This window comes from Prosopis cineraria, unplaced genomic scaffold (assembly GCF_029017545.1).
Source record: "Prosopis cineraria cultivar Desert tree isolate PC_DT_omini unplaced genomic scaffold, ASM2901754v1 PC10, whole genome shotgun sequence".
NCBI lineage: Eukaryota > Viridiplantae > Streptophyta > Magnoliopsida > Fabales > Fabaceae > Prosopis > Prosopis cineraria.
Genome location: NW_026555341.1, coordinates 483,703 through 506,714, shown reverse-complemented (window position 1 = coordinate 506,714; position 23,012 = coordinate 483,703). Strand labels below are relative to the sequence as shown.

The following is a 23,012-nucleotide window of genomic DNA, read 5'->3' as shown; positions in this document are numbered from 1 at the left end:
TCTAAAAGAAAGGAAGAAACGGTGAATTTAATGCCGTCCCCTTGCTTTCTTCAAGTGCTTAGGCGCAGCCCTACCTCCTGAACCATTCAGAGTGGCAATTTCCCTCGCTTTCTTGTTTCATGGACAGTCTTGCTCTCCTACCCCTTACTATTATTCTTGCTTTTTCTCCCAAACGAGAGCATCAGTTACGGCTGCAAACGCTGCACCACACCACTTGCTACTCTTAACAGTTGACACCACCACCCTCCTTCTCCTTCTCCTTCCTCTCACCACCGACAATTCCCCAGTCTCACCTCTCGCTCCTCAAGTTCTCGCATGTGACAGTTCTTCTTATCTTTCTCCCTATCTGCTTGCATGGCTTGCGTGAGCGACGATAGCTATACTCCTCTCCCCTCAACGGTATCAAGGTGTCTCCCTCTTGGTGGGCAAGAGCTCCAAAACATGACTGACGAACCCAACAGCTACGATTTCTTGTATTCGGCGTATCGCTTGGAGAGAGGTTTTCCTGTCTATGCCATGGATATTCCCAATCCAGATTACGACTCTGTTCTGGCTTCTTACGTAGATCATTCAGGTGGGGCTGACCTGATTTGGGACGCTGTCAAACAAGAAGCTAAGTTGGAGGTGCGCTGAAACTGGGCGTTTGTGCTTGTCTTTTCTTCTGCCTCGCTTGTATTTGTTGGTTGCAGTTTCTGATTCATCTGTTCCATTGAAAAATGGTTTTAAAACCAGAGGATTTGCTTGGACTCTTCACTACGTTATTCCATTGGGTTTTAGGATTTTCCGTGCATCCCGTCCGGGGGGAATGAAGGAGACAAAAAAAAAAAAAAAAACCGCTGCGTTACGTCTCAACGCTCGATGGAATCACCTGCATAAAAGGGAGCGATTCTAGCGGCGATCGATGTAGAGTTTACCTGGTACAGTTTGATAAACATTCTAATTGCTTCTAGTCTTCCAAGCACTTGTGTGAACGGCAGTGGCGCAAAGCCGCATATTAGAGAGTAACTCGCACTGTACGAGTGGTTCGAAACATGTTGCACGACTATTTTGCAACAAATATTTTCCTATATGTTTGGAAAGTAAGCATCATCTCGAGTGTTTTTCTTTTCATGGGGAGTGGGATCGGTCAATTGTACTGCCAATATTTTATTTATTTGAAACATTGGGAAATTCATAAATTCCCTGCGTGCACTTGTTATGATCAAATATGTTTAGTTGGATGCTTTGTTTTGCATATTTGGTGACTGTCGGAGTATCTCTGTCTTTATGCATCCTGATTAGTATATATTGTGCAGGCAGAAAAGGAGCCAATTTTAAATAGCTTTTTGTATGCCAACATTTTATCTCATGATCGCTTGGAGCAAGCCTTAGCCTTCGTTCTTGCCAATCGTCTCCAAAATCCTACTCTTTTGGCAACTCAGCTGACGGAAATATTTTTTGATGTGATGATGCATGATAAAGGTATCCAGAGATCAATTCGCCTGGATCTGCAGGTATTTTTATGTTATCTTTTCATGTTTTGAAGCATCTGATTGAGGTTTTTCTATATATAAATGTGGATTTTCTTGTAATCAGATTTGATTGACGTGTGGAGCTATTCCTTCTGCAGGCATTTATAGACTGGGATCCTGCTTGTTTATCATATTGCTTCGCGCTTTTATATATGAAGGTGAATCCTTCTGCTTTTGATAGAGTTATCATCAGTATATATACCTGTATGATTTTCCTGTGACATTATTGATTTTAAGTCAAAGTATATTCTTTACAAGATGCAACTTACGAAGCTACAAATCTGTTTCATGAGACAAACTTTGTGATGGGTCCAAGCCCACTACGACTTATGTTAGGAAAAGTAAGGGGGAATTGGGTCAACCAGGTCCAATAGTGATGGGAAGGACAAATTAAGAAATGTGTGCTTGTCTGTAAGAGGAGAGAGAGAAGATTCTATGAATAGCAAATAACTCTTGTGGTGAAGATGGAGGGAGGTAACAGGAATTTTAGAGTGGTTTGTGGGAGAGTTTAGCCTCTCAAAGGCTAGAGTATTTTGCATTCCTTGTGATTGTTCTGAGTTGTATTAGTAATATAGCATTAGAGAGTATATTCCCTATGTAGCGGAAGTGTGGTGGGCCCATAACTTATAGGTCCCAGAATCAAAGCCTGACTTTGATGCCAAATAGTGGAACCTAAAAGAAATTGTACTCAATGGAACAAAAAGAAAGAGATGATGATAGACTCTCTGATGTTATATTGCTGATATAGCTCAGAACATTCACATGGAATGCAAAACAACACAGCAACACTCTAGTTTTCGACAGGCTAGGCTCTCCTACAAAACACACTGAAATTCTCGTTACTTTCCTCCCTCTTTAGCAAACGACTTATTTGCTATTCACAAAATCTTCTCCTTTTCTTCTCTAACAGACTAACTCACATTTCCTAATTTGTTCTCCGTACATATAAGTTATATTGCTGTAGGAGGGTTGGACCCATCATATTTATTTTCTTTTATTCTTTAAATAAAGAACCAATTCCTCCTTATTCTTGGGGCTTACTCTTGACTTTCTATGTTATGCTTTAACAAGGCTATTGTTCTCTGCAAGTTCATCGAGTAGCCCATGCATTGTGGGGCCAGGGATGCCAAGTCTTGGCCTCAGCTTTGCAAAGTCGAGTCAGTGAGGTGGGTTTCTATTTCATTGAAATTGGCACAACATATATAAGGCCGTTTCATATTTCTTTTTCTGATCCAAGATGCCATTTTTTGGCTGCAGGTTTTTGGAGTAGATATACATTCTGGCGGGCAGGCTGATTTCATTTTTTCATGCAATCACTTGATGATTTAAATAGAAACAATCTGACTCAATGAAATTCCTTCAATGTATTGGGAGAATATATCTTGTGGAAATTTTTGCATTGAATTTTAACTGAATCTTAGGGGGAAAAAAAAAACCCATGTTGTGATTGCAAGGTATCATTTTTTTTTTTAAAAAAAAGCAAAACAGAGATGTTATGAAATAGAGTCTCGATCTTTTAATGACATAGAGGAATGGATTTCCTCTCTCTCTCTCTCTCTTTTTTCCCCTTTTCTTTTTCTTGCTAGACTGCTGATTACTTGAGTTATCTCTTGAAGGGTGCTTGCATCTCTCTTTTCAAGATATTGAAGACACTTAGGATGTTGTTATCATTGCTGTTTACCTTTTTCTAGTTTTCTATATAGCTGCAAAAATTGGGGAGGGAATTTTATTAGATCATGGGACAGGCGTGGTTATTGGTGAAACTGCTATCATTAGAAAGAGAGTTTCATTGATGCACGTGAGTATGTTTCTTTAATTAAAGATTATTTTAGCTTGTTCTTTTATAGACTTCAATTATCTTTAGTAAATTAGCATGGATCTAATCTCTTAAAATATATCAAGATTTCTCATGTTGACAGAAGAGGAAAATAGCTGAGTTTCTGAAGTAATATAAAATCATTCAGAATTTCTTGTCATTTATAGAAATGGCTCTACTCCCTTTATTCAGTATTATAAGACATCTTTAATTGAATTATACCTTTTAATAAGTTAGTTAATTGTCTTTAAAATTATAGTTTATCCTTATTTAATAGAGCGTTTTAATTAAGAAATCTTATCAATTACACTTCCAATTAAGGGTATTTTTGGAAAAATCTTATTATTTGCATCTTGAAAGACCTAAAATGCTTTATATTTTTGAACACGATACTCGAAAAAAATGCCTCATAATAGTGATCAAAGAGAGTATGACACAAGATATTCATTATATTCATTTTATGGCATTCTGCTTTACAAGGTGTTACTTTGGGAGGTTCAATGAAGGAAATAGGTGATCCCCATCCCAAAATAGGTGATGGTGTGTTTATTGGAGCTAGTGCAACTATACTTGGGAACATAGGGATTGGTAAAGGTGCAATTATAGCTGCATGCTCTCTATTGTTGAAAGAGGTCTCTCCTCATAGGTCTAAATTAATTCTTTTTAAATGATGTTTGGTACTTGCAAGCTTGCAGAGATTGGCTTCTGCCTGAATTGTTTTGTGGTAAGAAGTGGTATCATTTTTTTTTTTTTTGAAGCATTGTGGCAGGAATACCAGCAAATGTTATTGGATATCTACATGAGCTCGACCCATCTTTAACCATGAAACATGGTAAGTAACCTTTGAGTGAACAAGTGGAATGGAAAAAGAATACTGGGAGTAATATAGTTGTGGTTACTTATCTGTAAAACAAGAATTAAGTAATCAATGAAGGCTTAAATTAGGAACATTCTTTATCATTTTTTCTTTCTTGGTTGTAGAGTTTCAAAGGGACTGGTTATAGGATTAAATATAGTTGTTTTCTTCCTGTCTTCTCCTCCTTTCTATCTATTTCCCTTTATTACATCCCCTCTTCCATATTGTTTCTACATCAAGTGGTATGAGCCTAACCCCAATCCATGCTAATAGTAGAATTAAGAATTCCCTAGATTGCCCATTTAGCATCCATGATGATTGTGAATTTGCTTTTGTTACCATTTTTTCCATTATGGCCTGTTCCCCTATTACTGTTTCAAATAGGACTTTCTTTACTGTTTCCACACTTTAAAGCTTTGAGGTTGAATTTTCTTCAACAAGAAAACATTGGTGTTTATTAGGAAATGTGCCTTTTGAGTAATATGGGTTAGTGGCATAGGTGACTTTTTGTAAATCATAAATCAAGTGATCAATTAAGGCTAAACTCCAGTACTCTTGATTGCTAGTTTCTTTTATAGTGTGTTCGGTTGAAGAAATTTGGAGAGGAGGGATCCTCGTGTTTGGTTAAACAAATGAAGGGGAGCCCTTGTTTGGTTAAAAAAAATGCAAGGGGAGTGGAATGAAACTTTTAATGAGTTTTCCCTCCCTCCCAAAAGTGGGTGGATTTGGAAGGATCACTATGATCTCTTCCCTCCTTTCTCCATAAAATTCTCCTCCTCCTATTTGTTGAACACAATACCATGTTGCTATTTTCAGCATGTGCTTTTAGTTTCCTACATTAATCCTTGGTCGTAGACTTTTAAGAGAAAGGCAGAAGAAACTGAAGAAAATATCAGTAATTGTTTTCTCCCTCTATGTTTCTCTCTCTATCTCCTCTTTTATTTTATTTCTCCCCTTTCTTGTATTGATTCTATATCAGCAAGCTTTAACTTTCGGAAATTCATCTCTCATCGTTGAGTTTCTTGTTCCAAAAGGTCCCAACAGATTTAAAAACTGACTCCTAACTTTATCAGTAACGTTGTTTTCAAACTACATAGAACACTGGTCAGTAGTAAATTTGAGTATCCTGCTCTGGTTCTCTAACAGTGGTCTCTGTTCTCAAGTTAGCTTTTGTAGAGGAGTTGATGGCTAATGCATTTTTTGTGTACATGTGTGTCTTTGTGTCTCTTACATCATTTTTATTCTTGTAGTCATGCATATGCTACAAAAGATTATTTCAATCACGTAGCTGCTCACTACAGAGATGGAAAGTCTACTAGTTAGCTATCTTCATTGAATAAAGAAAACTTTACTAGGACTAGAAAACTTAAATTCTCTTGTTACCGAAAGGGGAAAAAATAAAGAAAACTTAAATTCTTGACTTATGATCCAATCCAGTCATAGTACTCGTGGTGATTCTTTTCCATTGTCTAAATCAGATCTACCCAGGATTTGATTATTTCTTATAAATGGGCTAAAAATTTTTAGGAGGATCCAGATAGAAATGATGTAAGCACTTGAGTGATTTGGTAGCATAGATCTCATTTGTCTATTCAAATGCCAGCTTATTGCCTTAGAATGGAGGAAAACACCATTGCATTTGGAAAATTGTCTGCTAGAATAGTTATTTCAAATCATAACTTGGATTCCTGATGTCAATTGATGAATTGTAAATGTACATTATGTTGCTGGGATGTCGAAGTCCTTGCACTAGTGGAGCTCATGCCTGTAGTTGAGGCTTTGAGCAAAATGTTGTCAGCCTCCAAGCCTCTTTTCCTAGCCTATGGTTTTTGAGGAAAGATATCAAGTTTTCCAATCCAATGAAGCCTTTCAGTCATTTTGAAAGTAACTCTTTGTGGTGGACATTTTCTGTTGAATTTTAATATTATCTTACTGAACAAGAGAACAATTTTGCTCTTGTATGTGAAAGAGGCAGCCAGGTTGTCAAGTTCTTATACAAGTCAGTGGCAGGCCCATGTTGAATCTTCATCTATTATTAAGTATAAGCAAATTGATGCTTGAATTTTAAGTTCTCTTCCACAAGATTTTGCCTTTTACTGATATGACTCTGGAAGAACCTTTCAGCAAATATAAGACCTCCTTTAAAAAAAAATTCTAAAACCAATAAAAATAGGGGAAAATATATTCTTCAACATAGTTTAATGAATATCACAAATCATAATACGGAACACAAAATTAATTTTTTCTCGACAATATTTAATTAACAACAATTCATTCAGCTTGTTTTTCATTTAAGTTTCGATAATTATTTATTCTTGATTGATATAAATTTTATATAAGGGTCTTTGATTGCTATTTGCCCTAAAGAAATTTGATCCACTTTAAATACAAATTGATCTTGTTCAATGAGAATTGCAAAACTTGTCTCGAGGCTTAAAAAGAGGAAGGATAGTTCAGGATGAGAATCAAAGATTTAAGCTAACGGTCCAACCTTTCGTAAATTTTCAAACACAGAGTTATCTGCAAAATAAGCATTTATTTATTTTATAATCATTAAAATCAAGGTTTAACATACTATAAATTACAATGCAAGCTGGTTTTGGAAGGGTATCATTAATTATGCTGACACCATTACCTCAGTTAGCATGGCAGGTAGGTAACGACACTCTTATCCCTCTCAATCATTGCAAATGGTAGAGACCTATAGCTAATTCAGCTCAACTTCATAGGCAACCTAGTAATGTTTTGAATTTTATCATTCCCTCTCACATTCCTTGACAAAAGGTTAGGTGAAATTCTACTCTACTTTATGAGCTCTATCATCCTTTGATTGCTCATCAAATTCTTCAGGTTCTTTTATCATACAGTGATCCTAAGGATAGGCTTGTTGGAAAAATTCTTCCTACGTTATTAAAGAAGGCTACAATTATTTGTTCTCTGTGAACATTGTGTCATCTAACCTCCAAAATATAAATTTCTGGCCGTTACTTTGAAAACTTAATCTTCCATATAAAACCATGCTTTTCATATGGAATTTGGTTCATAAAGCCATTCTAATAGGGGATATTCTATTACATCACCATGTTCCAACATCAATACATTGTGTTTTTGGATGTGATAATGAAGAATCTTTAGAACACTTATTTTGTGGTTGCCCTTTCATAATAGCCATTTGGTATGGCTCGCGTATTATTAGAACTTATGAAATTTCCTCTATAGGTATCGTTAACTGGATCATTAACATGTATATTGAGTTAATTCTAGACAAGAGATTTCAAGACTATGAAGGGATCTTCTTCCTTCTTCATCTTCAATGGTGCAAGAGAAAGCAAGCTACATGGATCTTTCCACTTTTCTCACATGCATGTAATCAAAGAATCTTAAGGTCAATTAGGTTTTTCTCAAGAATGCATGCTTCAAGGCTTTTCAGGAACAAAGAATAACTAAGACAAATGAAGAGAAGAATAACATGATACTTTACCTTAGAGTAGACATTTCATTTAACATTATTTTAGCATAAGAAAGATAGAAGATTAGAATAACAAAGTTCAAGAAAAAGGAAGTTACCTGCTATGGAGCTCAAATTTTGTAAAACTCTTAGGAGCTTTGCAGATTCCTTATCAGGCATGTTCACCGCAGAGATCTAGAATCTTTCGAACTTGCATGCGTATGTGCAATTCTAGTTTGGATCCTTGAATTTGTGGGCAAACCAGATCAAATGCATGGATTGGGTAGTTTGCTGATTAAAGTTCACTAAGAAAATTGTAATTTGGCCGACCGTATGATGGATTGCTACACATAAGATGTAGTTCATTTTCTCAAGCAATTCAGCTTGTCTAAATAGTGAAACTTACCATCAATAGCCAATGAATTCCTTTTTCTGTCATAATTTTTCTTTTTTAAATATCCAGCTGTAAGACACTATGTCCTCATTTTTTCCAAAAAAAATGAAAAATGCCACACCTGTAAAAATACAAGGCTGATCTAAAATGTCGTAAATTCTTCCAACGGCTGGGATTGCCACGCTTCAGCGCACTCCATCATTCCCACCACAGACGATCCAAACGCGAAAATAACCACCGGAATGACCCATATAAAGAATGGCGAGGATCCGAAGTCCCAAGTCCAAACGCATGCTCGGGGAAATGTGCGAGCACTGAGCCCCTGGAAACGGCATCGTTTTTCTTTTCTTGCTTGCGCTTCAACTGTGGCGTTAGATCCGATCCTCCACCGGCGATCTCACCTGACCTCCTCCATTTCTCCACGCTTCACTCCCCCTGCAATAGCGTCTCCCGTTTGAATCGACGAAGTCTTGCATAATTGATAAATCCTCTTGGTTTTGTAGCTCTGCTTCTCCACACTTTGGCTATAGAATTACTAGGTACTGTGACTTCTGATGCCTTTATTCTTCAATGTTCCTCCTAATTGATATCCTTACAGGGCGCGATATGATTTACAATTTTATAACTTTCAGTTCGCATGCCAGAAGATAACAAAATAGTGCGCTGTTTACAAGTTTTCCTTATGAAACTGAGCGCTGTTTTTGGTAACATCCAAGACTACGGTTGATTACATAACTCATATTTTTTGTGATGAAAACAATTCAAAGTTACAAATTATCAGGGGAAACTGCAATGTTGGGATTTATTAATGTTCAGTTTTGGTGTTCACGGTTGACGTAAAAAATGATGTTTAAGGGGTTTTTAATAGACAAAAATAGTAATTGTAGATCAAAACTGACGCTTTCTAGTGGACCAAGTGGTAGTATTAGTTTTTGTTGTTGTTGTCTTCTTATCAGTAATCACTGATAGATCAAAATATGCAGTTATGAGGTAAGTTTATGATATGTTATTCATGAAGATAGTTGGCTGCATTGGTTTGCCTGGTTTCTTTGCCGTTCTCTCCATTTTCTTTTAATACTTAACCTGCGAATATACTGGGATTATGAATTTGTAGCAGTTGGTTCATGGCTGTCAAAGTGCTGGACACGGAGGAAATTTGCAGAAACTAGCAGCCAGTGGCAACAAGTAAAGGTGATATTGGTGGAATTATGGAAAGTCATGAAGGAGATTCTCTTAAGCCTGAGGAGCAGTTCTCATACAGGAATCATCACAATCATGGAAGCTATGGAAATCTTGTTTTAGAAAATGGCTTATCTGATGACCACCGTTGCCAAGTTGATCCCAATGATCAGCTTCTACAAATGGCTTTTGAACTTAGATTTCAGAATGATTTTTTGAAGTCTCAGTTTGAGGGCTTTAACATTCTAAACAGTGTACATAGCGACTCTAGTCTGGGGAATAAAGTTAGTGGCCTGGCAGAAGATGAATCTGATATCATTGAAGAATTGCAGGGAAAGATGCAAGCATTAAATAAAGAACTTCTAGATGAAAAACAAACGAGAGGTGCAGCCGAAGACACTCTAAAGCATCTTCAATTGGCATACTCAGAGGCAGATACAAAAACTCAAGAGTTGTCTGAAAAGCTTGCTGAAGGTCTGGTTTTATTAAAGGTCATTGATAAACTTACAAAATATGCATCATTAAAACATTGAAATGCATTTTATTATATAAATGAAGAAACTTGATTTTCTCTCCTTGAAGTTTCTAGACTCTAGAATCAAGAAGATATGGAAAAATTGCTTTGTGTTCGCTGCTATCATATAGGAAAAAGGAAACTATCTCTCTAGAGTGATTTAGATCTGTTAGTATAATTAAAGTGGGCCTTGTGCGTTTGCACAGGGTTTGAGATGTGCCCCATTGTTCACAACTTGTGAATAATACAGCTTCCTACAGCTTATATATATATATTGATGACTGATTGTATTAATATATTATATATCTTCTTTTTGTAGCTGAAAAGAAGTTGGATCAAGAAATAAAAGAGCGTGAAGAAAAGTATGCTGAACTTGATACAAAATTTAACAGGCTTCACAAACGAGCAAAACAGCGTATTCAGGAGGTTCAGAAGGTGAACACCTGCTATTTTTCTTTTCTAGTTTCCGAATTTTGTTGACATTTTCTGTTTTACCTTGCTATGTTTTATTAATGATTTTTTATATTGAAAATGTACTGTCTTTCTAATGATCATGCTGCAATCATAATTCAAATGTGATTCTATGAAAATTCATCTTGAAATTAGTTTATCATTGCTAGTTGAGTGCTTCAACAGAAGAATTTCCTTGAAATTTTCTTTCATATTAATGTAGAATCTGAGTCCAAATTGTTGGTCGGGAAACATTGTACTTAGGAAAAAGATGATCTTGAGTTCCAATTGCGTGAGGTGAATGAAAAGGCTGAGCAAGCATCAGCCCAGCAATTGTCATTGCAGCAAGAGTTAGAGTGCACAAGGCAGCAAGCAAATGAGGCATTGAAGGCCGTGGATGGGGATAGACAGCAACTAAGAAGTGCAAATAACAAGTATAACCACTATATTACTCTTCATTTTGCTGATTGATGAGTATATTCACTTTACACATGTGATGACTTTGTGTAATATGATACTGTAGTTAACTTATGTAATACGTTATTTTGCAGTAATTAGCACTGCAGGGGTCACATTACAACGGCTTCCCATAATTTATTCCATTTCTTGTTCCTGCATGCTTGAATGCTTTCATGACTGAATTAGCCCTTTGTTTTAATTCTGAAATGGGAGAATCCTCATTCTCTCCAATTTTTTTTTTTTGGACATCTCGAGGTGGTAGGGGTTGATGAGAGGTTCCAGAATATACTGCTTATGCTCCTATCACATTTTCCCCTCTGCGGTGAAAATTTAAACTACCCTTATCATAACAGAATGAGCACTATAGGAAACATTAGATAGCATTCTTTGGGTAAATTATCTCCTTGAAGATCAATCTCAAAATCTTTGGTGTAATGGAATATTTGAATAGAGTTCATGCTTGATTTATAGACATAAAGTAAAATTTGTAGTCTTGTATACCTTGTAATATTGTAAATGTAAAAATCTGTGTCATCCAGACTTCGCGATACCATTGAGGATTTGCGGCGTTCATTGCTACCAAAAGAGAGTGCCCTTGAAGCATTGCAACAGTCACTTGCAGAAAAGGAACAGGTACGTATAGCCTATTTATTCTTAACTAGTAAAAACTTTTATTTGATTTAGGTCTCCATTTGTTTCGTGTAAACCAACTTTTGTACCCCCTTTGCAATGTTATGGTGGACTGTGGGTTACTGTAATTATCTTGGAAAGATTGATTGCATAGAGATGGATGTGTACGACTGTAGGATAACCTAACTAATGGTTGGTCAAATATATTAATACAATGTATCCATACATATATAGTTCAAGGTCCACTGGTCCCATGTAGAACATGATCAATCTTACACTTGTGGGTAATTATACGCGGATGAGTATTGCATGGACCAACAGTTGAATTTCAAGCTTGCGTAATCTATTTATTTTTCAACCATCTTTTATACCTTAACATAAAACATAGTAATCTATATGAACAAATATCAATTATTTGGTTAAATATTAACTGATTTTTATTTTATACAATTTGGCATGGAAGGTGAACAGCAGATTTATTTATACTTCCTTGATTCAATTGATGAAAATTGTATATGTAGTTATTGGTTGGTATAAGCCTATGTATTAGGATTTTAAAAATTAATGCACTCACTTTTTCCCCTTCTTTTTATCCAGTTAAAGAGATATTTAACTAATTCTATGATCACCATTAGGCCAATCTTGATTGACTCATTTGAACCTGATGATGAAATCTGGATTACATGTTCTGACAAAGTTACAACTGCATCAATGATCTTATTGCTTGGTTTGGATCTTTTATGTTTTTCCCATGGGATGACCAAGAAAATTTATAAAAACCTATCTTGCGAGCTTACCTAACTTCTGTATTGATGGATTTTTAGTGACTTTGCTGTCTCTCCTGTAGTTTTCTTCCTTTTCTATATTGTAATTTATCTCTGCATTGAGGGTTGTGTCCAGAAACTTAATGATGCACTCATGCCGATTTGGAATTATATCTAATGTCTATTAATATGATGACTATTCTGTTCTTTGGATTTCCAAAAAACGAAAAAACAAAATGAGAATTCAGATGATAGAAGATTTGAGAGGTTTGCTTCAGGCAGCTGATGAAAAGAGGCAAGCTGCACTGACTGAGCTTGCTGCTAAACATCAAAAGGTACATGTGCTTTAGATTTCTCAAATCTTGTTCCTCCTTTCCTTTGTGGTTGAACTTCCATGTCATACTGTTCACTGTGTATTTCATATATCGTTTTTGCTTTCGCTTCAATTTGGTGCCTGTTTTCACCAGAATATGGAGAGTTTGGAAGCTCAACTTAATGATGCTATATCTGATAGAAATAAAGCGGCTGAAACTATTTCCTCCCTGCAGGTGAATTTTTTGATTATGAACTTTTTTTATCTTCTGAACATTGTCTATGGAAAAGAAATAGATACTGAGTGGAAAATAACATTTGTGGTGCATAGTTTCTGATATTTCTGAAGATTTGCATGCTTGTACTACTGAAGTTGCATTGCCCTTTCTCTTCCCTCATAGGGCTAAGTAACCAGACTCCTTCAGGTGGATTTGACTTGGAGACTGGTGGTTGGTTAAAATTTAGCTTGGTTAATTTGAATGTTTTAAGCCTCAAATTAAACTGATTTAGAGATCCTATTTTTCTTGGACATTTCTTTTTCTTCTTGACCCTTCATTTTAATATGATAATTATATATGTTATCGTAATTAGAAGAGAGGTAGTTAGGCAATTAGTTGGATAGTTAGTAAAAGGGATTAATTGACCGGTAGAATATTAGTAATCCAACAGCTTGGCCATATATGGTGTAAGGGCCACTGTAACGGGGATATCTGGACTTTTGTTGAAGAATTGAATTTCTTTTCCCCTCTATGTTCTGTGTCTATCCCTCTGTTCTTTCTATTTCCCTCTCGTCTCCACTATTTTTCTCTCTCTGATTCCCTCCCTTTTGCACTTTTTCCCAATTACAAATACACAACAGATAATTTGGTCCCGCAATGGATTTTTTTCCATGATGCTAGGCAATTTTTCTTTTTCTTTTTCTAAAAAATTTTCTTCTCAAGGCATCCTTTTGTGATGCTTTTGACCATGTGGAAATTCTAAGTCGCCTCCTCTGCATCTCCTGCTGTACCTCTGGCCGACATTTAGGATCTTTAGTCCTTTTATTTTTCATCTGTTTGTAATGATACTTCTCTCTTGACCCAAGAATAAGTGCGTTTTGGTATAGAAGTGAGTGAATCTTTGCAGATTGAAAAGGTGTAGATTAGGTTTTCAGGTGCTTCAAATTTCCGGTAAAACTTTTTGTGGTCGGTTGCTTAAATGACAACTCAGCTTTATTGACCACATGGAATCTAGTCTGAATTTGCTTTCTGTGTCATAACAAAACTGAATATCTTTCATTTCTGGGTTTCCTTATGAATTGTGCATATACTCTAAGATGAGTTTGAAACTTTTTTAAATATGGTTATTATCAATGTTGTGAATGGGTCTTGGAATCTTTTATCTGGCTAAATGCTGGCTGGACTCTTCTGGTGTCTGGATAGTTAACGTGTTTTGATTGGTTGAGATTGATGGCTAATTGAGAGTGATAGAGCTAGTGATTCCCAAAAGATTTGGATGTCATTTCCTAAGGCCTATAGTAGACAAATTAGGAAGGGAGGTGATTTAGAGAAGACTAAGACCAGTGGTCAAGAGGTTTACCCCAAGGTTTATAACTGTAAGATTAAAATAATCAAAGAAAAGTTAGGTTAGGTGTAGCCTGAGATATGGGTAGTATTGATAGGGGAAATGACTACTTTTTGACCTCTTAAATCTGCACTTTCATGCAGAGGGAGAGGTGTGGAGTCTTTTGAAAATTGAGAGTGGTGATTGGTGAGGAAAGTTCTAGCCTCTCGAATGCCAGGTTGGGATGGAGGAAGATCATCTTTCCTCATCATTTTTATGCTTATGTTTTAGTGTGTGCTAGTGAGTGGTTTATGTTTTATGTTGTTGTTTATGGATGTACGAGGCAGATGGCGTTAGCTTGATTCATTATCTTCTTGTAATCCAATTTCATCATTCAGCAATAGTATCTTCAGTCCCCATATTTTCTGGTTTTTGATTGGTTAAAGCTTATCAGCATAGAGGGTTCCATCACATAGATACCTACAACCAAATCCATTATTTGGTTATGATTCGGGAATGGTTTGTGAAGCACTATTTCCAAAAGATGAATATGTCTAAGAAAAACTTGCAGCATTACCTTGTGGCCATGTCTGGTACACTAGAAGGATTTTTGAAGAAATGAGAAGAAAAGGAAACGGACTGGGCCTGAATTGAAGTGGAACTTTTGTGCCAGAAAATGTTTGGTATGCAAGAAAAACTGGTGGAATATTGTGATAAACTTGGTTTAATGTGTTTGAATAATGGATGGAATTTTTAGGTTATCAAAAGGCAAAAAATAGGGATAATGACAGATATGTCCCAAAGGAACCAATTAATTCAGATTAGGTTCCAAGTGTCAAACTACAGGAATTTGCAACTTCGGCTCTCAATTTTGCCATTTTATTATAATGAATTTACAACTTGCGTTCCAAATTTTTAGAGGGAAAACAAATTTGTTTATTCTTCAATCATCTTAAAATTTAAAAAATAAGTTGTAAATTTATCACAACGAAGTTGCAAAAATAAGAGACGAACTTGCAAAAGTCCCAGAGTTGGGCACTTGGGACCTTTTTTGAATTAATTGGTCCTCTTGGGACCCATCTGTCATTCTTCCCAAAAAATACCCTCTTGATTAATAAAATAATTTTGTATCATATAATATTAAAAAAAATCCTTCTTCAAGCACCATCGACAAGTGGCTGATTCTTGTGTGCTGTGAACTCATCATTGACACCATCAGCCTCATCATGAAGGGGGAGATCAATGAAAGCTGAGGGGGTTTCCATTGATGGACGGAGAGAGCGATGAGGGGGAGTGGGTTTCCTCTGTAGCTGGTTGAGGGAGAGAGCATCTGTGGGTGAGGGGTTGTTAAGTGGTTTGCTTTAGAAGCTTCATCAGCATCCAAAGCTCTGTTCCCCTTTTGCATGAACCAGGAACTATTTCATGATTAGGGTTCACCAAGTTGTTGGGCAAAACAGTCATCTTACGTAGCTTTCCCAGAAGTCATCTCAAATTCATAAAAGGTGTGCGGTAGAGCTGATTCCATCAATTTGATGCTTCTATTGGAATTGGAAAGTCTGTGTATCAAATATGGGAATTCAATGTCCGTTTCCCTTTCCTTAGCTGCAGTTTCCCTAAGGGCTTCAGCACAGATTGTGTTTGTGTAAAATATGTTCTCTTTTATTGTATATTTAACCGACATTTTTCTCAATTTCCAGATATTTTAAGTTGAGAGTGTGTCGATCCATTTTGTTGGTAACAATTGATTGAATTATCTTATTGTCTGGTAAGCACTTTGAATAAACTATGATGCTTTTAATTTAAATTGGAAGAATGACAAGTGTTTTGTAGATTGATTTACCTGCTACTTTTCATTATTTTATATATTTTATCATGCGCTCCTGTATATGGTAAAAATTTCCAATTGATGGCCTTGACTATTCTTAATCCGATCTCAGGTGCTAGTTGCAGAGAAAGAATCTAAGATTGCTGAGATGGAGGCAGCATCAACTGGGGAAGCTGCTAGACTTAGAGCAGCTGTTGAAACTGTGAAGGGAGAACTTTCTCACCTGAAACAGGAGCATGTATGGTCTAACTTTTAGAATGTGTAATACTGTTTTACTACATCATCTTAGCATCCAAGTCCTCTCCAATAGCAAGAGTATTCTTTGTTCTATTTTGTATTCCTTAAATGGTTTTACCTATTCTACCTACTAATTATAATGTCTTAGGCTAATAGACTTATCTTACTTCTGTGGTTTCATGTTTTGGGGGGGGCATGTCATTGACTAGAGATATAATCATGTTTATCCTAACAATGCATTCTTTTCTCCTCTCATAAGCGTTTACTTAGTTCTTGGGTTTTGCAATCCATTAAGAATGAAGAGCATACCTATAGAAGAGCGAAGATATGATGATATCGTATCAACTCTGCTCTAATAACTAGAAAAGATAACAGCGAGATAATCTGATTCTAAAATCCCTATAAATCTGTAAAATATTTTTCTAATAAGATAAAGATACTAACAATAAATCCTATTAGGGTTAGGTTAAACTAGCAGATGGGCCTCAGTCAAGTTGACCCAGATCCAACCAATATGCTTGTACAATCAGGGATAGAGTTATCTATTATGGACAGACTTGTCTGTCTGAAGTTGGATAACCGAATTGCATGACTAACAAGTAAAAAATAAGAATCAATTGGTTAGATTTTGATTTGGTTTTATCTTGCTGAGGATGTTTGAACTTTTTTCCTTCTGCTGTTTTATACTGCAATAGAAAAACAAGTTGATTTACCCTGCCTTGTGGTGTCTTTAAGTAAATTTAAAATGGACATATATAAATGCCCAGTTGTATTGTTACTGTACTTTTTCTTTTTATTTGGTTAAATGATTACTTAAATTTCATGGCATAATTTATCTTCAGGAGAAAGAAAAGGAAAGTTGGGCGACTGCAGTTCAGATACTTAAAGCAAAACTTGAAGTTGCAGAGAGCAACTGCATACATGCTGAAATTGAAGTAGCAAAAATGAGAAGTACAAATATATCCTTGCATGAGCTTTCTTATAATTATCTTTATGAAGGATATTTATGCTTTTGTGTTGGCCAGGTCAGCTGGAATCTGAAGTATCTGCACAAACCAGGATTCTTAATATGAGAGATGCAGAATTGTTGTCTGCCAAGGAAGAGGTTCTATTCTATCTTCCCTTATTCTTTCAATAGAAAATTTAAGCTAAGAAAAAAAAGCTGAATCTGGTATGACTTGTTTGTACCAAGAGTTCTTTTTTTTTTGGGGGGGGGGGTATCTATAGGGCTGGGCAGAAATAAGGTTGTTATATACTTTGAGAGAGAAACCTTGGATTTTTTTTCTTTACTGCTTTGTTTGAAAACTGTTCATGGACATATGCCTTGAACTCCATCGATGTTCTTGCATGTTTGTTGAACAGTCACCGGTCAGTCCCATGGACTTGTTGCATATGCATTGGTTACTTGATACAGCATAGTATGGCTGCTCCATAATGCAATGTTTTGTGCCTTTGTCAATGTTCTGGTGTAGCTTCATTTATCTAATTCCTTTGTCGTTTTACAAATTTAGATCAGCCATCTCGAGAATGAATTTTCTTCCTACAAGGTTCGTGCTCACTCACTTCTTCAAAAGAAGGATGCAGAACTGGCAGCAGCCAAAGACTCTGATCAACTTAAAGCTCTTGAGGAAGCTTTGAAAGTAAATTCTTAGGACATTTTTTATGGAGAAGAAATAGTTTGATTATTGAAAATGTTTTAAGCTGTTTAATAATCAAAATCTTAATTTCCCACAGGAGGCTGAAAGTGAAGTGTTATCAATGACAGAAGAAAGGGATAGAGCTCTTCAAGATCTTCAAGATGCAGCAAAAAATCATGAGAAAGAGCTCACAGAAAGGTGTCGTTGCTATTGATTAATTATAATGGGCTTGTTTACCTAATATGATTTGAAAAAGAATGTAGACTGGTAGGAGAAAAGAAGATAAACAGATATATACATAGAAGGCGCAGAAGGGGATTGTAGAAGAGAGAATGAATAGAAAATTAAGGGGTTTGTTAACATCAGAAAATTTAAACGATACAGAGAACTCCTCCTCACACATTGTGGTAACAGCTATGTTATTCACAATCACTAACTAATTTTCCTATAACATGATTAATTACCATATCATAATACTTTCTATGAATATTAAACAGATGATGAGCATCTTAGTTGAAAGCAAAAGATGATAACAGAAGTAGTAGGGACCCTTGCTTTATTTGATTGATTGCGTTATGGTTAGGGACATAACATTGAAATATGAAATAGCAGTTGCCTTTTCTGTTTTGAAGTGCAGAGCAGTCACGATCTCTTATAATATGTTTCAGAGACACAGCACTTAAAAATGTCATGGAGAAAATAAGGGGCTTAGAAATGAAACTTGATTCTGCTAATGCTCAGCACCTAAAAGAGAAAGAAGCATGGGGACTCAGCCTTCAAAATGTTGAAGAAACATGGCGAAGTAATGACTTGTGCTTGGTCAAATAGTCACTTCTACATTCAATTGTCATTTCCATTACCTGTTTGAGATGACTCTAGAAGGTTAAGTTGAATTGATTTTTTCCCCAGTTAAATATGACGCAATGAAGGCTGAAACTGAAGGGTCTTTGGCACATGATATAAAACTACAAAAGGAACTTGAAGAGATCAAACAAAAGTACAAAAAATTGAAGGTGGTTTGCAAATTGTTGACTCTGCTGGGGCACGCCCCCTTCAAATTTTGTCGTTTGTTTCTTCTTTTCTTGTGCTTACTGGATCTATAATTTGTAGGAAGAGCATGATTCTTTTCGTGATCTTGCTGATAGAATGATTCAGGAGAAAGACAATGAAATATCTAGACTTTTAGATGATAACAATAATCTTCATCAGTCCCAGCAATTTAGCTCATTGGTGTGTTCTCTTTATTTGCTTGTTCAGCATATTGCATTGATCTATACTGTTACTTTATGATCTTACCGATTTGTTTTATTGTCACAAATGACTTCAGGAGGATCAATATGGTTATTATAGCACAGGTATTAATTTATTTATCGGGTGACACACTTTGTCAGCATGGAGAGTTTCATTGATCTTACTGCAAGTTGTTATTGCAACTTGGGGGTTATTACTGACAGTTCATTTCTCTTCAGCCTTGCATAATGGTGGGGATACACTGAACTTAAGCCCCCCATCTGCAGAACAGCAAATTCTGGTATGGCATTCTTTCTAAATTTTCAACTTAATTCCATTTACTGCATAATGTAGTGTGGTTGTTTCTTTAGATTATATGGTGGCATGCATGGCTGCATGTAAACTATCCTGTATCCAAACCCTTTAGCGCAGTGGTATTTTAGATATCACATATTTAAGTTGTGTACTTTGATCTGGCATGAGAGAGAAGATACAGCAACTGAAGTAGTTGCCCAAATGTTGAAACCCTTGTACCTTTTGTCAGAAGAACAGAACAAGTGGGATAGAGCAGTGACTTGTCTTTTTATGGGTGGCAGCTGGTGGGTGATTGGAGGAGTGGTAAAAGTGAGACCACCTTTTTTGGCATGAGTTTGAGATCTCGGATGAACAAGCTTTTAATTGTATATATTGCATCGGCATTATACTTCGAGGACCCATTCTTGCTTCTTCTTGTAGTTTTCTTTTTTAAAATGCTAAATTTTATAATTTCAGCTTCTGGCTAGACAACAAGCCCAAAGAGAGGAAGAGCTGGCACGATCACAGCGGCATATCTTGGCACTTCAAGTATGTCAGGCCCCCATTAGGATATTACTCTTTGCTATTTCTTTTAAATTAAACTTCAATACTGCATTTAAATGCAGGAAGAAATTGAAGAACTTGAACGTGAAAATCGTCTCCATAGTCAACAGGTAATAGAGTGTTTACATTTTTGGAGATCTATGTTGTGTCTTTGTGGAGGAACGAAATATATGGCGGTACAAGGCCAATAGCCATTAAATAATTATCGTATTTGGTTTCTTCGGATTGTTTGACCATGTTCCTTGAACACTAAAGTTTATAATGGGACTTTACATGTGTATGGATTCTCTGGGGGAAAAATACTTTGAATTTAAATGTTTAAGGACAGACCAGAGTGCCAATCGTGCTGCTAATGGCAGCTTCCAAATGTGCAGCCTGTAATTCATAGTCTGGCCTCTAACTGTAGGGACTTCACATTTGGGGTTCATGGTTTTCTGTAGACATGCCAATCCTGCGAACTAATGATGTGTGTGAAGGTCAACAGTTTTTCATTGTTCTGTAGAATGAAGGGACAAACAGGCCAATCCTAGCAGTTAATTTTTATCATCTAATGAGTTCACGGTAGTCTTAGCTTATACTATTTTCCCAATTATTCATGGTATCCATGCTGCTGTTGTGTTGTACCTATATGACTCTATCGTATTTTTTTTATTTGCGCTTCATATTATGCAACTCTTGCCATTATAATTTTTTTCTTCTTTTTCTCATGAATTACCACATATCATGACTATAGGAGGCAATGTTGAAAGCGGAACTTCGTAGCATGGAAAGATCAAAAAAGAGGGAGGGAGTAGATATGACTTACTTGAAAAATGTCATTTTGAAGCTTCTTGAGACAGGTTGGTATTGGTATATTAAAGTGAAGAGCTCTTTTCGCTGGCCTTATTAAAATTTTTTGAATGAGTATCGAGCAGCAGAGTATGATTCGTGTGGTTAACTGGCTTGAACAGGTGAAGTGGAGGCACTATTGCCGGTCATTGCAATGCTGCTTCAGTTTAGTCCAGAAGAGGTAATATCGTCATCTTATGTTTTATTTCCCATCCCCATGGAATTGTGTGGTGAGGGTAGGAGATGCAGAAATCTGAGTTAATTTTAAAAACTAGGCGAGTATGATATTTATGCTCAATGACCCATTAACCACAAGTGTGTTATTATCCAGGATCACTTCAATTCAAAAGTTTAAGGTGTTAAGTGTGAGGTTCATGATGATTTTATTATAATCTCTAACATGTCTTCTTCCAAGAAAACCCTCTGAGCTCTTACATGAAAACCCTTTGAGCTTTAAGTGTGAATGAAATAGAGGTCCATATATATACCTTGGGTTGAAACATAAATTTTCAATTAAGAAAATGAAGGGTAACAAAGATCAAACTCCTGACCTCTTAGTTATAGAGACTCTAGTACCTTGTCAAGGACCACTACAACTCGAAAGCATAAGTTGTTAAGGGAAGGGAAGGTCAAAGTTAATTAGTTAAAGTATAGGTCCATGATTTGAATCAATTGGTCGCGCGAGTAGTTGATGAGTTACGCTCAACCAGCCCGTTACTCTAATTTTCCCCACAGGAAAAGATATGAAGGAAGGCGTTTTTTTTTTTTTTTTCAAATTTGGGGGGGGTTGTTATTGAACATTTGCAAAGCAACGAGATGCACTCGACGTAATGCAATATACTTTGTACAGACGATTCTCATTAACTTTAACTCCAAGGGATGCTTGTAGGCTCATTATGAGGCATCGCACCGAAACGAGGAACTAATGTCACAGTTGAAAAAACTGTATCTGTCTCTCTTAAGATGAAGTTCAAATATTTCTGTTGCATTAAATTAGATGGTCCTTAATTTCTGAAAATATTCCGCATCATGCATGTAAAGAAATTGTTCTTGGAATAGCCTGCTATGGGCCCCTTTTCTCTGAAAAGCTCAGTTTCCACTCATGCTATTAACTGTGCGATAAATCCATTAATGATTAATAAAGTAAGTAAAATTAGTTTGTGCTAAGCCAGAAGATGTGCAATATTGATGAAAGAAAAGAGAACAACTCACTATAATTCAAATGAAAGTGCAGATGCAGAAGTGTCAGCAAGCATATCGCAGTTCAACAGAAGTTCCGCCAAGTCCAGGAAGTGATTCTTCGGGATCTGGCCTATCTCTTTTCTCACGATTCTCATTTTCATAGGGCACAAGTGGGAATGCTAGAGGTTTTTTTTGTTTTTTGTTTTTTTTGTTTTGTGGTTGCCCTGAGAAGGTCTGCTCCTGCCATCCAGCGGCAGGAGTATCAGTTTGCGTTACAAGCTGTTTCAGAGAAAGCAGGTTTGACTCAGTAAATCGATATTGTAAAATACGGCCATCATTTGTTTTATAAAGATTGGAAGCTGTGAAGGAAGACATGGAGGATAATGTTATACTACACATATCAGGACAATGAAGATGGAGGAAGAACCCGCGGAAGAAGCAACCTTTAGAATTTAATTTTCACCGTCGAGTCGAAAAGTATAACGAGACAGTTTTGGTTTCTTTTTGTTGTATTAATCATCAATACGTCAATACCAAAGGAATGGGAGCTCTCCGTGTGACGTGTACGGGTACCCATGCAAATGTAAGAAATCGTATGATTATCTTGTTTTTAGTGGACATGAATTGTTATTATTTTGTTAATTGAAGTAAATAATGTTTGCTGCGTTCTGATTGATGGCGACTGTATATTACTATATTATCATTGCTGGGTCCAGTTAAAACAGTGTTTTGATCATTTCAGCACCTTACTTGTTCATTTTCTTCCTACACATTTAAGAAATGTTCATAAATAGAATTCTGAACTTTATTAAGGTCTTCTGGTAGTCCTGACTGGTGATTACCTATGTCAAATACAATGATATAATCATCATCAATGTACACTATTTATAAGCGCTAAAGAAGTCGCTTTTTTTGGGTGCGTGTAAGTGCAAGACATTGCCAAGTTATAAACTGTAAGACACATTACTTTTGACTCTTACATGTTACTTGAGTTTTAAAATTTTATTATTAATTTTTGTATTTTTTTTCTCTCACTACATTAAGTTATTACATTTCTCTGTATCTGCAATATTAATCTTTATATTTTTAAAGGGATATTGATGTAACACAAACAGTGTTTATTATACTGGCATGTTAATTAACATTATTAATTTTGTGGTTACGTGATAATGATATGAAATTTTTAATAAGTAAAAATTTAAAAAGAAAAGCCTATACATAAAATTTGTGCACTTTACTGAATATTTAAAAAGTGCAAACCAACTTTTTTATTGCATCTATATAGGTTCTCTTTTTTTTTAATATTTGCCTATTAAAAATTTTATGTTAACATCAATTTA

General features: G+C 36.0%; 2 protein-coding genes across 6 annotated transcripts; both read left to right on the top strand.

Moving 5' to 3' along the window:
- LOC129322969 (serine acetyltransferase 2-like) lies at positions 1–6,121 on the top strand. Of its 3 annotated transcripts, XM_054969449.1 has the most exons (11): positions 1–624; positions 1,296–1,493; positions 1,610–1,669; position 2,479; positions 2,583–2,677; positions 2,769–2,793; positions 3,215–3,309; position 3,649; positions 3,808–3,973; positions 4,086–4,159; positions 5,442–6,121. In XM_054969449.1, the coding sequence occupies exons 1-11, from the start codon at positions 355–357 to the stop codon at positions 5,504–5,506; spliced, it is 1,050 nt and encodes a 349-aa protein (XP_054825424.1). In that variant the 5' UTR covers positions 1–354; the 3' UTR covers positions 5,507–6,121. The 3 variants fall into 3 exon arrangements, 1 of the variants encoding a protein (XP_054825424.1); XR_008596326.1 differs by lacking the exons at positions 1,610–1,669; position 2,479; positions 2,583–2,677; ... (4 more) ...; positions 4,086–4,159; positions 5,442–6,121 and adding an exon at positions 778–917 and having other exon boundaries at positions 494–624; positions 1,296–1,434; XR_008596325.1 differs by lacking the exons at positions 1,610–1,669; position 2,479; positions 2,583–2,677; ... (4 more) ...; positions 4,086–4,159; positions 5,442–6,121 and adding an exon at positions 733–917 and having other exon boundaries at positions 500–624; positions 1,296–1,434.
- Positions 6,122–8,316: 2,195 nt separating this feature from the next.
- Positions 8,317–22,346, top strand: LOC129321975 (protein GRIP). Of its 3 annotated transcripts, none has more exons than XM_054968003.1 (22): positions 8,317–8,564; positions 9,143–9,678; positions 10,038–10,153; positions 10,433–10,602; positions 11,167–11,260; positions 12,270–12,356; positions 12,489–12,569; positions 15,813–15,938; positions 16,780–16,888; positions 16,963–17,042; positions 17,449–17,577; positions 17,672–17,772; positions 18,207–18,376; positions 18,484–18,587; positions 18,685–18,804; positions 18,902–18,929; positions 19,044–19,105; positions 19,576–19,647; positions 19,725–19,772; positions 20,396–20,501; positions 20,613–20,671; positions 21,725–22,346. In XM_054968003.1, exons 2-22 carry the CDS (start codon positions 9,234–9,236, stop codon positions 21,833–21,835), a joined length of 2,418 nt encoding a protein of 805 aa, XP_054823978.1. In that variant the 5' UTR covers positions 8,317–8,564; positions 9,143–9,233; the 3' UTR covers positions 21,836–22,346. The 3 variants fall into 3 exon arrangements, with proteins under 3 accessions (XP_054823978.1, XP_054823979.1, XP_054823977.1); XM_054968004.1 differs by having other exon boundaries at positions 9,140–9,678; positions 18,243–18,376; XM_054968002.1 differs by having other exon boundaries at positions 9,140–9,678.
- Positions 22,347–23,012: the final 666 nt, after the last annotated feature.